General features: G+C 39.7%; 1 protein-coding gene across 1 annotated transcript in view; it reads left to right on the top strand.

Annotated features, from left to right (window-relative positions):
- Positions 1-18,658, top strand: part of LOC138799210 (alpha-2-macroglobulin-like) — a 65,836-nt gene that overhangs the window by 12,527 nt on the left and 34,651 nt on the right. Inside the window, exons 10-19 of the mRNA XM_069980096.1 lie at positions 466-575; positions 670-828; positions 2,293-2,514; positions 2,994-3,060; positions 3,767-3,912; positions 5,630-5,779; positions 7,768-7,944; positions 9,838-9,955; positions 13,037-13,172; positions 14,928-15,153. Coding sequence (XP_069836197.1) covers positions 466-575; positions 670-828; positions 2,293-2,514; positions 2,994-3,060; positions 3,767-3,912; positions 5,630-5,779; positions 7,768-7,944; positions 9,838-9,955; positions 13,037-13,172; positions 14,928-15,153 — 1,511 coding nt within the window. The remainder of the gene's footprint in view (positions 1-465; positions 576-669; positions 829-2,292; positions 2,515-2,993; positions 3,061-3,766; positions 3,913-5,629; positions 5,780-7,767; positions 7,945-9,837; positions 9,956-13,036; positions 13,173-14,927; positions 15,154-18,658) is intronic.

Here is an 18,658-nt window from a genome sequence, read left to right as displayed (position 1 = left end):
TTTTTTACTTAACTCAATGACAAAAAGAAAGTTTGAAAATCTATCTACTGATTTTCTGACGATCAGTACAGATCAGTGAGTGCTCAGACCCGGACCGATCAGCACTTTTATCATGTCAATGACATGTGAATCGTTTTCTATGAAGAAAGTGAGACTTTAAAAGAAAATGCTGAAAAATGATTGCCCCAAAAATATTATTGCCCTAGCTATCGGCTATGGCTCTCTGCTATAGTGACTTGGGGAATACATGGGGAGAGGGATCTGTAGACAGCCCTGTAGTTCCTGCCACGAATGTTGGGTACATTTGACACATTTCACCCCTTATTGCTGCCAGTGAGAAGTGGCTATATAAAGTAAACTGGGATTGCCATCTGATCGCCATTACAATTTTTTCAAAAGCAATTTAACAATACATATGAGTGATGAGGCCTTTTTTTTCCTTTACAATATTTACTGTCTATGTAGGAGTGGAGCTGTCGTCAACCAGTAAAACCGGGATAACAAACATCATCTATAAATTGTCTTTTGTTAATCCTGACAAAAACTACAAGACTGGCATCCCGTATAATGGAGTGGTGAGTCACTATGTCCTTACATACTGTGTTTGGGAGGTCAAACTCTGTTTTAACTTTTAGGTTGTTTTTTTTTTGTTTGTTTTTTTTATTCTAGATTAAAGTAGAAGATGCTGGAGGTGCTCCTCAACCCAACATAAAAGTTTATCTGATGTATAGATATGAAGTGGAGGGCCAAGTTTTTGTGACCGATGAGAATGGCCAAGCATCTTTCACTCTGAGCACAACCAACTGGACAGACAGTGTATACTTGACGGTATGACTATGCATGTTCATCTACAGTAGGTTTAGTCAAAGCCTGGTATGTAACATTCTGGAATAAAAAAAAATGATAACAGAAAAGAACTATAATACATAAGAAAAGTTAGTACAGTATACAAGCTTTTCGTTTGAACCATAACTTAATATAAATAGCTTGTCAACCTATTGAGCTGTTTTTGTACGGCACATGGGATGGAAATTCTGTGGTCTTCCCATTAACATACGTAGGTGGACAATCTGTTGTATTCTCAGAGGTCATGTAAATCCACAGCAGAAAATTCAAACCAAATCGTCCAGATTTTAGTGCAGATTTGCTGCTGTAGAAGTTGATAGTAAGTCTGTTAGTCAGTGTGCTATAAGGTGTAAGAGAGAAAAAACACAAAGGGGCAGATTTATCAAACTGGTGTAAAGTAGAATTGGCCAAAGGGCAACTTCTACTTTACACCAGTTTGATAAATCTCCCTCAAAGGGTTTAAAGAGTTCAGGTGTCAATTAAATTTTCCACCTGTCCTATCCAGTAGCGGATTATAATAGGTCCTTTTCGGGCGGTAGCCCGGGGCCCTGAGCTCCTGGGGGGCCCATGGCCACCCAAAAAGACTTTTACTTTCACTGGTATACTGTCTCCTGGCTATATTTCTGCCATGATTTGCAAAAAAAATTGCTGCTTTTTTACTGCAATTTTGAACAAATCAAGGCATCATGATATTATCTATCCTGTACTATGAACACCATGCTAGTGCTACATTAGATACAGTGGGGTAGGGGGGGCCAGGGTTGGTGAACAGCCCGAGGCCTATGGTAAAGTTAATCCGCCCCTGGTCCTATCAACTCACAGGGCAGAGATACTCCCCATGGAGAGATTTTTCAAGACCGGCATACTTGTGCATTGGTCTTAAATAAAGCCCTGCCCCCATTTACCCCACCGAATTTACTAAGAGGCACACACCTCTTAGTAAATCTAACAAGGCGTTTGCCTGTCACACAGGGCAGATAGAGTATATGCCTTAAGCTGGGTTCACACACTGTATACTTCAGGCAGTATTTGGTCCTCAAGTCAGGTCCTCATAGCAACCAAAACCAGGAGTGGATTGAAAACACAGAAAGGCTCTGTTCACACAATGTTGAAATTGAGTGGATGGCCGTCATATAACGGTAAATAACTGCCATTATTTCAATATAACAGCCGTTGTTTTAAAATAACAGCAAAAATTTGCCATCCACTCAATTACAACATTATGTGAACATAGCCTTTCTGTGTTTTCAATCCACTCCTGGTTTTGGTTGCTATACAGCCTCCCAAATACAGCCTCAAATATACATAGTGTGAACCCAGCCTTAAAGTAAAGGCCTTAAGATTATGTAGTAGTCATACAAACTCTAAGTACTCAGCCCCTTTAATTATATAACTATGTATATGTATTTTTCCAGTAAATGAGGCTGAAATATGTATTTTTTTTAGGCGCGAACAAAGCGTGAACCAGAAGGCTATGGATTACATCAGCCTAATTATGGTGAAGCCTATCACAGTGTTGTCCCCTTCTACTCTCGAAGCAAAAGCTTCTTGAAGCTCAGTTCTCTGGATGAGGTTCTCCCATGTGAGGGACATCATGAGGTCAATGTGGAATATATCATTAGTCACACCGAGGTGAAAGAGGCCAAAAAGTTGTCCCTGCATTATCTGGTGAGACCTGTTAACTATATATTTGCAATCAACCTTATAATCGTGACTAGAGATGAGCGAACATGCCTGGGAGATCCCGCTATGCCACAGCCATGTTGGCAGCAAGCATAGCAGTGATTGGATAGCTGCATCATGTGATCTGGGTGTATATATAGCCAAGTCACCTAATGCTTAATTTGGTTGTGGTCTGTCAGCTGACTGGGAAAGTTGCTGGAGCAAGGTAGGAGGTAATGTAGTTGCTTAGTGTGATTAGTTAGGTAGGCGAATAGCTTACAAAAACACCCAACAGTACTTTTCAGGACTAGTAGTTTGTCAGTGTGACTGAATTAAAAAAAAAGTCTCTGCAGATAACTTTATGGCTGGTGAGAACTTGTACAGAAATCACTTCTCCACAGGGAAAACCACATTATGTATTAAGGATGTGGGGAAAGATTGCTTTAATTTACCACCATTCTTGTATGACTATCATTCTTTCACAGTCTGTTTCCAGGGTTTCAATTAAAGACTCAGGGACTGTGGAAATTAAAACTGATGACACAGATGAAGGTAAGGCATGTAATTAATAAAGACATTTTGTTACTTTTAAAGCATTGATTTATGGGATATAATAACAAAATGGGAATAGATTGGCCTAAAAAAAATTTCATGGTCAGCTCCAGGTTTATTTGGCCTAGTACATATAGTATTAGGCCCCTCTGTTCCCCAATATAGTATCAAGACCCCTCTGTGCCCCAACATAGGATTAAAGTCCCTCTGTGTCCCCATGTAGTATTAGGCCCCTCTGTGCCCCCAAATACTAGTTAGACTACTCTGTGTCCCCATATAGTATTAGGCCCCTTCTGTGCCCACACATAGGAGTTTGGTCTCTCTTTGTCTCCATATAGCAATTATGTCTCCCTGTGCCCATATAAAAGTTAACTTTCCTCTGTGACCTTCATATTGAAGATAGGTTTCCTCTGTGCCCCATTTATATTAGTTAGATGCTTTTATGCTCCCTTATAGCAGTTAGCTTATGGAATGGTGTTGGCTCCTTTCCATATATTTTTGGATTTGTGGTATCCAAATGTGTTATTCACTTTAGTAATTCAAAATATGCATCCCATGGGTCTGATGAGGAAGCGCACATCTAAGGCCGTTGTTGGACACATTCACTGACTACTATAATATAAAATGCAATTAAGCATGCTAACATTTATTTCTAGAGTCTTTGTATCCAACTACTGTACGTATAAATATTTTTATCCTACCACAGATATCCATGGTAAAGTCACCTTGAACCTCCCTTTAAGTGCAGGCAGCTCTGATATTCTTCGTGTCCTTGTTTACATCTTCCTGCCTGATGGTGAAATGATCGCAGATACTGCTAAATTCTCCCTATTGAAATGTTTCAAAAATAAAGTAAGTTTTCACTTTATTGTAGAATTTTTTTTTATTAAATTTAATATAAAAATTTAATATAAAAATGATTGTAGGTGCAGTTTATGTGACAGTTGTCTCTGTGTTAGAATAATAATCTTTAAAAGGCTATGTTGACACAGCGTCAAAAATAGAGAAAAGGCGTCTAAATTTGATATTTAAAAAAAATGTCCGTTTTTGCTGCGATTTAACTGACTACAATGACAATGCATTAAAGTCAATGGGAAGACTGATGTCCAATGCACACAATGCATTGCATAACGGACGTTTTTACTGCAGACATCAAAATAATGAACATGATCATTATTTTCGGACGTCTTTTAAAAACAGTGGACATTTTTAGTAGTTGTTTACACACATTTTTACTTTTGTCACTGTTCTTTCTCCGTTTTTACTATTAGATTCAATGGACTTTTAAGTTAAGCCACACACAAAGATCAATTAGTAATCCCAAACTAAAATATTGTGCAAACACTAGCCATTGCACTAAGGGGAGGCCAGACAGCTAAATTATGTCCGTTATTTTAGACTCAAAATAATGGACGTCCTTTTAACTGTAGCTGAAAAAACATTGTGTGAACATAGCCAAAGGATGGCGGAAGAGAAAGAGTAGTACTACATGGCAGCCATTCAAAGGGATATCTGTATATTTAATTCATAGTTGACCTGGAGCCTTTCTTGCAAAGATCCTATCTTTCTGGCTGATAGAGTAGGACCAGAGAGGAATATGGCATATGGCTTAACCATAAATGCTGTAATTCTTCTTTATATAAAGCAACTTTAAAATAGACCTGTCAAAAAGGGGTGTAAGTAAGATTTTTTTTAACTCCATTGTCTATTCCCTTTAAGATATAAACCTAATTCTTAATATGTAAATGAGTGGTGTTCAGTAGTGTTCCTCACTCAGCATGGCAAGAGCCAAGGTAAGTCCAGTCTATGTCCTCTTTATTAAGTGGTGTCCAGTTAAGTGGGATAGGCAGATGCACAGAAGTTTTGAATAGGTGGACATAGGTTGGCTAACCCTGGGTTTTTGCCATGCTGGAAACACCGCCTGGGCTTTTGAGCCCCATAAGTTGCAACAAAACCATTGTTTAGTCTGACCCTGTGGTTATATGCAAGTTCTTTCTATTTGACCCTGCCTGTCTACAGTGTAGTACTCAGTCCAGAGGGAAGCTTGACAGTGGATGGATATTGCTGAGACTTCATATTTCACGTATAGGCTCTAAGTAGGAACTTAGAGCCAAAGATGCTTCTCTAGATCTTAGTAGAGGTTCATAGAAGTATTTCTTATGTGGTTAGAGGGAAAATGATGGTGAAATCACTTACTAGTATTTACACGAACAAGGAAATCCCAGCAAATGATAAATTGGGCGCTAATCCCGGATTATGTAAACTTTTGGGTGAATACTCAAAACAGGAAGATTAAAAAAAAAATTGGCATCTAAAAAATATTTGCCTGTCGAATACTGGTTCATAAATAGAACTTAGATAAAAAATGAGCGAAAAATCCAACTATTCACTAAAATAGGAGCAAAACCCTTATAAATTTCCCCCAATGTGTTTCCACACTTAGTAGTGTTCTATTGGTAGTGAATAGGATGATAAGGGAAGAGACCCCTAAACTGCTTCCCAGTCAGGTAACTGGACCATCACTTGTGATTCTATGTTTATTTTAATCTCCACATTAACTTCTTTCTAGGTGACCGCTGGGTTTTCCCCCAGTGAAGTCCTTCCAGGGTCAGAGGTGTCTCTCCAGGTTGAGGCAGCTCCTGGGTCTCTCTGTGGTCTGAGGGTGGTGGATCAGAGTGTGGTGCTGATGAAACCAGAGAAAGAGCTGACTGCAAATGAAGTGAGCAATAATTTAATATTCTTATTTCTTTTGTAGCTATTAGCTGTTTATGTGTGTGATGCCGTTTATTACTTTGTGCCCTAATGTTCTCTTTAATGGAGTGAAAAGTCACGTATCATACCCATTTCTGGCAGCAAAGTAGGACAAGGACTTTAGTATCATTCTTAATTTTATTTTAGAAACAGCATCAGTCAAAGGCCTCATGCACACCTTCAGTGATTTTTTTTCAGGTCTGCATAAAGGTCCGCTATTTTTACTCTGTTGTCGCGGAAATGCTGTAATTGCAAATTGTAAATCCATTAGCAAAAATGTTGATCTGGTAAAGAGAAAATTTAACTAGAAGTACGGATCCCATAGACAATGTTCCCTCTAAGCTTCAGTCACTGCTGAAGGGAATGGCAAGTGAGCTGAGCAATATTCAAGCAAAGTTGGGCAAACCAAAAACTTGACACAGGACCGTTGGTACATTAGTCTGATGTAAGATAGAAAATTAACTGAAGTGGAACAGTCGATGCACATTTACATGTATATATGTTGCAGATTGGATGCAATATTAAGAAATTTAGTTTTATTGGTTTACACAGCATCCGATCAGCATCTTTACGTGATTACAGTTCAGTTACATCCAATGACTCATGTGGAACGTCTTCTCTGATCAGTCATTCATTTTGCCTTTCAAACCCCTCAATGATGCCCCTAGTATTGTAGTTAACCTCTCCCTTCCAGGATGCCCCTAGCATTGTAATTAACCCCTGCCCCCTCCAGGATTCCCCTAGTATTGTAGTTAACCTCTCCCTTCCAGGGTGCCCCTAGCATTGAAGTTTACCCCTACCCCCTCCAGGATGCCCCTAGCATTGTAATTAACCCCTGCCCCCTCCAGGATGCCCCTAGCATTGTAATTAACCCCTGCCCCCTCCAGGATTCCCCTAGCATTGTAGTTAACCTCTGACCACTCCAGGGTGCCCCTAGTATTGTTCTTAACCCCTGCCCTCTCCAGGGTGCCCCTAGCATTGTAGTTAACTCCTGCCCATTCCAGGATGCCCCTAGCATTGTAGTTAACCTCTGACCCCTCCAGGGTGCCCCTAGTATTGTTCTTAACTCCTGACCCTCCAGAATGCCCCTAGCATAGTACTTAACCCCTGCCCCCTCCAGAATGCCCCTAGCATTGTACTTAACCCCTGTGCCCCCCAGGATGCCCCTAGTATTGTAGTTAAACCCTTCCCCCTTTAGGGTGCCTCTAGCATTGTAGTTAACCCCTGCCACCTCCAGGTTGCCCCTAGTTTATAGTTGACCCCTTCTTGGATGCACCTAGTATATTAAACAAACCCCCGGGAACCCCTTGCATTGTAATTAGATCCTCTGTCCCTAAAGTAATGCTCCTTGTCTGTGCCAAGTCTAAGTAAAGAAAGAAAATCCCACACACCTGTCCTCCGTTCTAACACTTGTTGGCCTTTTCATCCTCCTGAAGTGACTGCTGCTTCACACAGGTGGTGCGAGATGAAATTACATTATCACACATTGCCCGCAGGAGGAAATGTGCGCCGCTCTTCTGTACAGATGCAGCGGTGACCAGGCGGCCGGCAGAAATGAGGACATTTCCCTTAGAGCTGCGTGATCGTGCGCCATGCAGATTAAAGGGAACACTGCCCATAGACTTCTATTGGTAATCCATACAAGGACATGTCCTATTTTTTGTGGATCCGCTAAAGAAGGACTGTGTGAAAAGCACAATAAAAAACAATGGGTAACTTTGTGAGACGTGTGAATAAGACCTCAATCCATGGGTTGTACCTCATATTATAGCTCAGCCACAGTCAAGTTAATGATGAGTATATGAAGATAATTTTTCCTCTACTACCCAAACTGGGTGGAAATTAAGTAATAGACAGTACTGTGCACAGATCAAAAACAAGTAGTCATACTATAGGTTCCTATTCAGGATGCTGCTAATGTTTAAGCTGCTAACATTTCTTTTGTATTCCTATAAGGTTTTTGACCTCTTCCCTTCCCTTGATTTCGGAACATATGACTATCGTATCAGGGAAAACGAGGAAACATGTGGATTTGGACTATTTGGTGCCCCCTCTCTTTTACCTCGACGCCAGGTTATAGGGCCATGGCGACGATTTCCTGATCAGCCTGTGGATGTATACAGCTTGTTTAAGGTAAAACCATTAACACATTACATTATACATCATATACAGATCTGAAAAGAAGTAGGAAGATCTAAAAGGGAGATTATTACAATGCATAAGGCAGATATACTGTATAACAAATAAATAACAATATTCAGAATTGAGTTCTGATCAGAACAATAAAAATTTAAAGTAAAATAAATAGTATTAGACTGCTAATAGTCCAAAAGCTGCATGCAGTTTGATGGACAGAAACCATATTCCACAATGGAGTTGCATGGGAGGCTGCCTTAGAATATTGGAAATAAAAGCCAATAAAAACACCATGGCATTTCTTTTTTTTTTTTTTTTGCAAACGCCAGTGGCCAGATGTTAGCTGTGATGGCGGAGGGAAAAAAATTCAGCACGCACAAAACTACCTACTGTATACCACAAAAGAAGATCATTCATACATAAAGTCAAAAACATTAGAAAAATGCTAGAAAAAATGTAAATGAATAAAAAAAAAAAAAATAAACCTGCCATGCATTAACTTTTTTTTATGGCATTTAGTTTGCCCTGAAAAATAGGGGTCCCGATCTTTTTCCCCAACCGCTAGAGGAGATCGGCTAGAGGAGACCTCCGTGTGGTCCAGCTGGAGTTCTTCTCATAGAGTCTGCAGTAGAAAGCCAATTACACTGATCATTGCTATGTTATGGCCTAGCAATGATTAGTGTATGCAATCTACTGATGCATGTAAAAGTCCCCCAGGGGGACTTAAAAAATGTAAAAACTAAAAAGTAAATGTTTTCAAAAATACCCCTAAGGCACTCCCACAATTAAAATTAAAATCACCGCCATCCCATTATACAAATAAAACATTATAAGGGTTCAAACCCACTTGCCGGATCTGCAGCGAGTCTCCTTGCTGCGTTTTTGCAGCGAGACTCGCTGCAGATCCCAGCCCTATACTTTCATTAGCAGAGAAACTCGCAGCAGGGATGTACATCCCTGCTGCGATTTTGTCTGCAGCCCTCCCCATTAACCCCCTAGCCGCCGGACATTATACATTACCGGGTCCCCGTTCCTGCTTGCTTCGGGGCTCCCGGTGTCTTAAATGAAAAGAAGCGAAAAATGCTAGGATTGCTGAGTTTTTGTTTCTATATATATTAATAAAAATGGATCAAAACGTCCGATCTACACAAACATACTACACAAACATACTAATAAAAACTCTAGATCATGACAAAAAATGATACCCCATACAGCCCCATAGGTGAAAAAATAAAGACAGCCACAGCCACAGACATCATCATTATTATTTTTTTTTTAAGCTTTACTGCAAAAAAAAGATAAAACATAAACATAAAACATTAGAAAATCTGTGTAAACTTGCATATTGTTGTGTTCGGACTGACCTATAGAATAACAGTATCATGTCACTTTTACCATAAAGTGCATTATGTAGAAACAGAACCCCCCAAAAGTTACAATATTGCATTTTTTTCCAATTTCACCAATTTTTCTTTTCATAAATAATATTTTGGGGGTTCCGTCATACGTGTTATGGTAGATTGAAAGGGGCTATTACAAAGTACACTTGATCTTCATTTCTGTTGAATTGGATGCGGGTGCATCCGCGTGTGCCCCCATCTCAATTCACATTGCACACAATAGGAAGTGCTGCCGGAGCAGCACTCTCCATTGTGTGAACTGACTTCAATGAATCGTAGGCGCACAAACTGATATGTCAGTTTTCGCTACGGCCGCAAGGGATCCTGTCCGGAGTGTGTACTTTGTGTATAGACTCCGGCCGGGATTCCCTTAGACTGCAGTGTAATGTAAGTTTAGTATTAATCACGGCCGTTGCAACAGCGGCTGAGATTAATACTAAACTTACGTTGTGTAAAGTAGACACTAAAACATGTTGCTTTTTCCTTGTAGAGTTTGCGCCTAAAAATAATAACGAGTGCAGTTATACAGAAGCCTCTGGTATGTCCTAGGATGCCTTACTTCTTGTATCGTGTAGTGGAATTTGAAAGAACAGTGGCATTAAGTCCGGGTAAGTTAATTATTATAATTATTTTCTACATACATTCTTATGTTGCCTACTGCTTTATTTATTTTCACCAATTGGTCTAAAATTCCAGTACAGCTACAAGCTACATCTCTGTAAAAAAAACAACACCAAAAATTGTGGTGCACAACACACTGTGGTAAATTTTGCATTATAAGTCAAAGTGTCTTACCATTCTCTAAACCATACCAGCAATACATATAGGAAAAAAAATAAAAGTGCAAAATAGGAACTCCTCATATTTGTTTTAAATTACAGACCTGTACATTAATGCCAATATAACCAATAACAACACTAAAGAGTGACCCTTAAATAGTCAGATACCAGTTCTTCAAAGGCACAGGGAAAGGTTTTTTTATGCCATTTCCTCTGTTAAAAATGGCTTTATTCTGCAATTTGGTTCATTTACAGCAATACCAAATGTTGATGGTTTTTATGTTTTACGACCGTATTTTCCGGCTTTTTAACCCAGAAAAATCTTCTTAGAAGTTGTGGGTTGTCTTATACGCCGGGTATGGTCGCTGCATCCCCACCGTATGGGCTGCATCCCCACCCTATGCGGCGACCACTATTTAAAAAAAAAACAGTTAACTCACCTGTGACCTGTTCCAGGACTGCCTTTGCCAAAGATCCCTAAAGTTCTCCCGGGCAGCCGAGCTTTTCATCGGAGAAGCTTGGAGATGCTTGGCTGCCGGGAGAGTTGGGAGAATGACAGCAGTTCCGGAAGTCCCCAAAGCCTCTGTCATTCTCCCGAAGCTCCCCTGGCAGCCGAGCGTCTCCGAGTTTCTCCGATGAGGTGCTCGGCTGTCCGGGAGAGCTTGGGGTACCTCCGGTGCAGACAGTGTACGTCACACTGCCTGCGCTGGGAATGGGACAGGAGACGTGCGGCTGCCGGGAACGGGTCACAGGTGAGTTAACTGTTCATTATTTTCTTTAACTGTTAGTAAACCCTGCTGCGGTCAGGCAGGAGTTAACATTTTCCAGTGTATAAGGCGAACCCCTGGTAATCTTTTTGAAACTCAAGGGTCGTCTTATACGCCCAGTCGCCTTATATGCAGGAAAATACAAAGTAATTTAAAAAAATAAAAAATTGTTACTACCATTTTGACTTTTTCTCATTGAAATTTCACTGTGATGCTAAACATTTGGTGCGTTTTTTATTTGTCCACCAACTTCTATTATTACCCAGTAGCACCTGGCTATTTAATCCTCTGAACAAAAAAACAGCACTGGTTAGTACAAGTTAGAAGGCAGTGCACGTCTCACCAAACAGGACCCCTCCATTTGGAAACAATCCAACAAAATAGTTCTGGAGACAGCACTTGAAATGAAGAAAATGTGATTCTTTATCCACATCTTACTACACAACATTTTGGCTACTAAGCGACATTTCAGCTGGTCCTCCGCCTTTTTCAAGAGTGAAAAGAGCGAAAAAGACAGAGGATCAGCCGAAACGTTGCTTAGTACAATGTGAATAAAGAATTACATTTTCTTTACTGGAAGTTCTGTCTCCAGAACTATTTTGTTAGAGATTAATCCTCTTCTGTATAACCCCCTAAGTGCTGCATTCAAATTCCAAGCTGCTTCTAGATATGGGGGGTGCATTGAATGTGGTTAATAAAGTGTGCCTTTAAGGGCCCTATTACACAGGATGATTATCGTGCAAAAAATCGTTACATCTTTCAAATTTAAATGATAATCGTTCTGTGTGATTGAAGGCAATGATCGCAAAATTGTTTGTGTGTCGTTGATCGTTGATTTAGATCTGACCCTAAAATCATTTTTAATCGTTTGCTGTAATTCCACATTCGTTCGCTATAGTTCCGCAATTGTTTACTAATCTTTCAGTGTCATTTTTCATTGTTTTGCTGGGATCAGAAGGAGTAAACGATCATAGTAACGATCGCAATAACGATCGTAATTAACGACCATCGTTCTGTGTAATATGGTGAACGATTTCAGGTTAACGATAAACAATCTTTGGCAATCGCTAGTCGTTAATCGTTAAAAATCGCTCCTAATGGTCCCTTTACACAGAGCGATAATTCGCCCAATCAAACGATTAATGCTTTCGAAGTAACAATATGTTTTTTATAACGATCAGCGTTTAGATGGAACGATAGTTCGTTTGAAAAATCATTACTGCAATCATTTTAAGATCACTTAAGCCCATCTCACACTTAGGGATGATACGTCTCAGGTCCACTCAGCAAGTCAGTGACAGAGGCGGGATCTGAGCAGACTTGACACGGATCCCGCCTCCTTCACTGACTGGCTGAGCGGATCTGAGACGTATTGTCTCGGGTGGCGTCAGACACCAGGAAGCGTCCAGGAACCGGGGACCGGAGCGCCGCGATGTGGGGCCCAGCAAAAAAGTGCCCCCCCCCCCCGCTGGAGTACCCCTTTAACAAAAAAAAACATTAAAGGGGTTATTCAGTTAGATAAAATATATATTGAATCATCACCCCTCCTGGAGACTAACAATTCATTCCATTCATGTCATTAACTTTTCTGTCTCCTTCCCTGAATTCTGAGCCTGAAGACATAAAAAACTGAGATAGCTGATGTAAAAACCTCCCTGATCAACTCTTTCTGCACTGTTTCTTTTCTCTGTACAGCAGGTAGGGTTAACAAAGTAAGGTCACAAGTAACTTTACCTCAAATTACACTCAGCTTCACAGAGTGTATAAACAGCTGGTCAGGGATGTTGTTTCCATGAACCGTCTCAGAATGGAGGAGGTAGGAGACGGAGACAGAATAAACAGCATGCATACAGTTTTCTGTGTCTTTAGCAGAAAGGGGAAAGGGGGGAAGAGACAGATAAGGATATGAAATGTATGGAATGAATTGTTAGACTATTGCTAATAGAGATCATGATGTTTATTAGCTGGTGTCTATGTAAAGAGATGGCTACTTTTGCTTGATGTATATCTGAAGTGAGAACATAGCCTAAAACAGTAATGTTTGACCCTTCTTATAGTTCTTTTTCTATGTGATGTTCAGTAGAATGCAATATAGGATGCCATTTAACTTATTATTTTATGTTTGTATATATCTTTTTCTAAGGCCTTCCTGGACCCCCGGGGGACAGAGTAAGAGTAGTGGGAGCATCAGCACAAATACCAATACCAGATCCTAAAGAACCTGAGAAAGTGAGAACATATTTCCCTGAGACCTGGATTTGGGAACTTGTTGCTCTTGGGTTAGTTGTCCTTTAATTACCATACAAGACCTTTTACCTTCCGTGTCATTTCCTCCATTTCCATCTGTTCATTTTTAATTAGAGTTCAAATGACACAAATGTTTATTTCAGAACAGCAGCACACCTATCCATAGGTCATATGTAGTACTGCAATTCAACTCCTTTCTCCATGTACAGCAACAAGTCATAGTCTAATGGCGTAAGAGACCGGCCGGGTCACGGAACGGCCCGTCTCTGAAAAGGTCATCCCGGCCAGTACTGCAGTACCGGACGGATAATCTTTCGGCCCGCAGAGTTGGGATGCGGGCGCATCCATGCGCGCCTGCTTCAGAACTCCCCACAGCACACAATAGAGCAAGCGACAGGGTTTTCTGCGGCCGCTATTCACTGAATTGTGGCCGCAGAAAACTGACATGTCAGTTTCTCATAGCACCGCATGGGATCCCGGACGGAGTGTATACCAAGGGGGAGATTTATCAAAGGGTGTAAAATTTAGACTGGTGCAAACTGCCCACAGCAACCAGTAACAGCTCAGCTGAGCTGTGATTGGTTGCTGTGGGCAGTTTGCACCAGTCTAAATTTTACACCCTTTGATAAATCTCCCCCCAAGTGTATACAGTCCGGCCAGGATTCCCTCAGGCCGCAGCACTACGTAAGTGCCGTGGAAATCACGGCTATTGTATGTAGCGTGAACATAGCCTAATGTTGTAACAAACTATGAAGATAGGGGAAAGATATTTATATATATATATATATATATATATATATATATATATATATATATTGGTTGTGACTTCCAAATTCTCCAGACCTTATTCCGATCAAGCATCTTTAGGATATTTTTTTCCTGTTCCTCTTACCATTCCTGAACATTTTATTTTATTTAATTTTTTTTTACAGTGGGTCAGGATGCATTATTCTGAGGAAAAAAAAAAGCATTAGCAATATTGTTGCCATGAAGGGGTATTCCATGGTTATCCTGAGTGCCTTAACGGGGTGGTCTGGGGAGCAGAAGATGGATGAAGCCTTCTGTTCTCCGGTGTTAACTTTCTTAGATTATACATCTCGAAAGTAGGACTTTCCCAGATGTAGAGGGGCGTGTCTAAGTCGTGATCATCTTGTGATGATCCAATAGCTAAACAGACGTCTTCTGTTTCAGACGTCTTCTGCTCCCCTGACAAATCCTTTAACTTGTCCCAGTATTGTGTTACACACATAGAGGGTGGATTCAGACAACAAAGCAGGCTAGGCCACCTTCTCCCATTGCTCCATGGTCTAGTTCCGAAATACCCCTTGAAAGCATGTGAAGCACAGGAATCAGCATAAGCAGTGTTAAATAGGTTTTCAGATGTCCAAAAAACATTTATGAATAATATTGTGTTACAAAGACGATTGAGGTCTTTGTCCTTGTCTTCATTTCATGTTTATTTAATTATGTAGCTTAATTTACCAATATGAATTGTACACCATGTGACTATGGGAGGTGTTTCCATTTATTGTACTTGGGCATTATGTCTAGATCATGAGTAAGGTTTGCAAGGCCGGAAACACATTGATCTGTATCAGCTTCTTCAAGTCGTAGGAGAAGATGGCCATGTATGCTACATTATACGGCTCTGTGCTACTATTAACTTGTTTTTATGGATAAAGCATAAGGTTATATTAAGAGTACTGGTTGCAATCCACTTTCTAGGAGTATCCCTTACTAGATTAATATTGTAAAATACTGTATGACTGTTATTTTATTTTATCTAGAGAATCTGGCAGAACCGAAATTCATCATAAGGCTCCGGATACCATTACAGACTGGAATGCCGGAGCCATATGTATGGGACCCAGTGGATTTGGCCTTTCTTCTCCATCATCCCTACGAGTTTTCCAGCCGTTCTTTGTGGATCTCACCCTCCCGTACTCTGTTATTAGAGGAGAGTCATTTACCCTCAAAGCTTCAGTCTTTAACTACCTGAAACAATGTATAAAGGTAAACAGCGACAAACTGAGCTAATACATTTTTTTCTAATAAAATTCCCAAAAGACAGTGCTAGTTTGTTATACTGTACCTGGGGCTCACTAGGGACATGGTTTTTAGGATGAAGCCCTTATTGCAGCTGTATGGAGCAAGAACCCATTTATTTTTATAGTTTTTACAAACAAAGGCTATGTTCACACTATAAAACAAAGAGTGGTCAGCACTCACAACGTAAAAGTCCCTTTAGATGGAATGTGGTGTTCTTATTATGGCTGTATGCCTCTCCACGAGCACGCGAGAAAAAAACCCCGGACCCAAGGGCATCCAACAAGGTATAAGCACGAAAGTACTCTCCAGCTGGCTTGATTACTTTTAAACCTTTATTGTATAATGTTTAAAAGGCCGACGCGTTTCGGGCTCTCTTGCCCTTATTCATGGCTCTAAACAACATGGAATACGGTGTGTTAGAACATACATATCTGCATATACAACCATGTAAGTAACAAAACAGATAAAAGAAAAAACCCACATATAAAGCATATATACATACAGAAATGTGAATGACATGCACAAAAACAAATACATGAAATTAGTAATGTTAATATTAAAACATGCAATGTCACGTATGAATTGAAAAAAGTACTGGGATGAAAGGAAAGCTAGAATGAAAGTGCTAGGATAAGAAAAAAAAAAAAAAAAAAAAACCACCCTCTTATATGATGTGTCCTGAGTATGCCTATCCGGTTCCTACTTCATAGAAATATGTCTAGGTTCTACTTGAACATGGGTTTATCTTATACCTATAGACATGTGTATGTGAAGGCTCACCACTGTGTATCCTTAAATAGCTGCAGATGAGGGCGGGACCCATGAGCGATCACGTGCTGAAAGCAGCTGGTCTCCAGAGAGGTCATGTGATGCGCTCCAGACTGGAACACAGATGATCACATGCTAGAGAGCAGCTGGTCAAGGGGAAGTCATGTGATGCGTTCCGATTTGGAACGCAGCATCAGACAGTAGGAAAAAAGAATGATGTGTGGGGCATATCAGATGAAGAGAAACTGAATTGAGATGTAAAAAACTAATAATAAGGGTGGAAACTCTATGGACACAAATATGTCTAAGCTTATGTATGTAGGGCAGAATGGAAATGATAAAGTTGTGTGTGAGATGAAAAAAAAAATATATATATATATAAAATAAAATAAAAATAAAAATAAAATATAATATAAAAAAATATAATAAAGAAAAATAATGAAAAAAGAAATAAAATAAAATAAAATAAAAATAAAAATAAAAATAATAAAAATGAAATAAAAAGAAAAAGGGGAAAAGGGTTTGTGGGGACAAAATTGAGATGAATGTGAAAAATAAAATAGAATGGATGAAAATAAGTGTGAAGGAAGGGGAAAGTACAAAGGAAACACCAAACTTTGAAGCAACATCAATGAAAAAAACTCAAATCGTTTTTGATATTTAAACCGTTAGGGGACCTCGTGTCTAATCTAAATATCCATTCAGCTTCTCTTTTCAGGAGAATTCTTCTCCAGTCGCCCCCTCTAGTGGGTTTATTGACTCGGTCTATCGCATAACATTCAAGCGACCTAATGTCTCCACTGTGTTGAGTAATGAAATGTCTGGCTGCTCCTGATAATTGGACACTGTTGTTTTTTATACTGAGTACATGTTCCGCAATGCGTGTTCTCATTTTTCTAATGGAGCAGCCTACATATTTCAAGTTGCAAATTTTGCACATGATGAGATATACAATATGGTCAGAATCGCAGGTTAAATCATGGTTAATTTTAAACATTTTCCTGGAATCACTGGATTCAAAAGTGGTGTGGACACCCGTATATTTACATACACTACATCTTGGGGCCCCACATGGATGAAATCCTTTGAATTTCTTGTTTCTCATTTCACGACTGCATTTGGGGTCAGTGTACAGACTGGGTGATAAAAGTTGGCCCAAAGATGAGCCCCTTTTGGAGACACAGTGGAAGCCCTCATCCAGGATTTCCGCTATGTCCTTATCTTGGCGTAAAATGCCTAGATTTCTATATATGATGTTCTTAACACCCTGGTATTCGCTACTGAAGGCCGTGCTGAAAAAAGTCCCTGTTTTCTGTATAGGGCTAATAGGTCTCTGTTTGACGGCAAGAAGATCTCTTCTCTGTTTTTTGGAAACTATGTTCCTGGCTCTCTCAAGCATCCACGACGGATACCCTCTTTGTTTGAGTCGAGACTCGGTTTGATCAATGGCTTCTTTGGCTGTTAGAGGGTCAGAGCATGCTCTAGAGGTGCGTATGAATTCCCCAACAGGGATGGATTTGACTGTGTGGAGGGGATGTTGGCTCGTAGCATGTCTCGACTCAAACAAAGAGGGTATCCGTCGTGGATGCTTGAGAGAGCCAGGAACATAGTTTCCAAAAAACAGAGAAGAGATCTTCTTGCCGTCAAACAGAGACCTATTAGCCCTATACAGAAAACAGGGACTTTTTTCAGCACGGCCTTCAGTAGCGAATACCAGGGTGTTAAGAACATCATATATAGAAATCTAGGCATTTTACGCCAAGATAAGGACATAGCGGAAATCCTGGATGAGGGCTTCCACTGTGTCTCCAAAAGGGGCTCATCTTTGGGCCAACTTTTATCACCCAGTCTGTACACTGACCCCAAATGCAGTCGTGAAATGAGAAACAAGAAATTCAAAGGATTTCATCCATGTGGGGCCCCAAGATGTAGTGTATGTAAATATACGGGTGTCCACACCACTTTTGAATCCAGTGATTCCAGGAAAATGTTTAAAATTAACCATGATTTAACCTGCGATTCTGACCATATTGTATATCTCATCATGTGCAAAATTTGCAACTTGAAATATGTAGGCTGCTCCATTAGAAAAATGAGAACACGCATTGCGGAACATGTACTCAGTATAAAAAACAACAGTGTCCAATTATCAGGAGCAGCCAGACATTTCATTACTCAACACAGTGGAGACATTAGGTCGCTTGAATGTTATGCGATAGACCGAGTCAATAAACCCACTAGAGGGGGCGACTGGAGAAGAATTCTCCTGAAAAGAGAAGCTGAATGGATATTTAGATTAGACACGAGGTCCCCTAACGGTTTAAATATCAAAAACGATTTGAGTTTTTTTCATTGATGTTGCTTCAAAGTTTAGTGTTTCCTTTGTACTTTCCCCTTCCTTCACACTTATTTTCATCCATTCTATTTTATTTTTCACATTCATCTCAATTTTGTCCCCACAAACCCTTTTCCCCTTTTTCTTTTTATTTCATTTTTATTATTTTTATTTTTATTTTTATTTTATTTTATTTTATTTTATTTCTTTTTTCATTATTTTTCTTTATTATATTTTTTTATATTATATTTTATTTTTATTTTTATTTTATTTTATATATATATATATTTTTTTTTTTCATCTCACACACAACTTTATCATTTCCATTCTGCCCTACATACATAAGCTTAGACATATTTGTGTCCA

The sequence above is a fragment of the Dendropsophus ebraccatus genome, chromosome 8 (assembly GCF_027789765.1).
Source record: "Dendropsophus ebraccatus isolate aDenEbr1 chromosome 8, aDenEbr1.pat, whole genome shotgun sequence".
NCBI lineage: Eukaryota > Metazoa > Chordata > Amphibia > Anura > Hylidae > Dendropsophus > Dendropsophus ebraccatus.
This window is presented reverse-complemented; position numbering and strand designations above follow the sequence as displayed.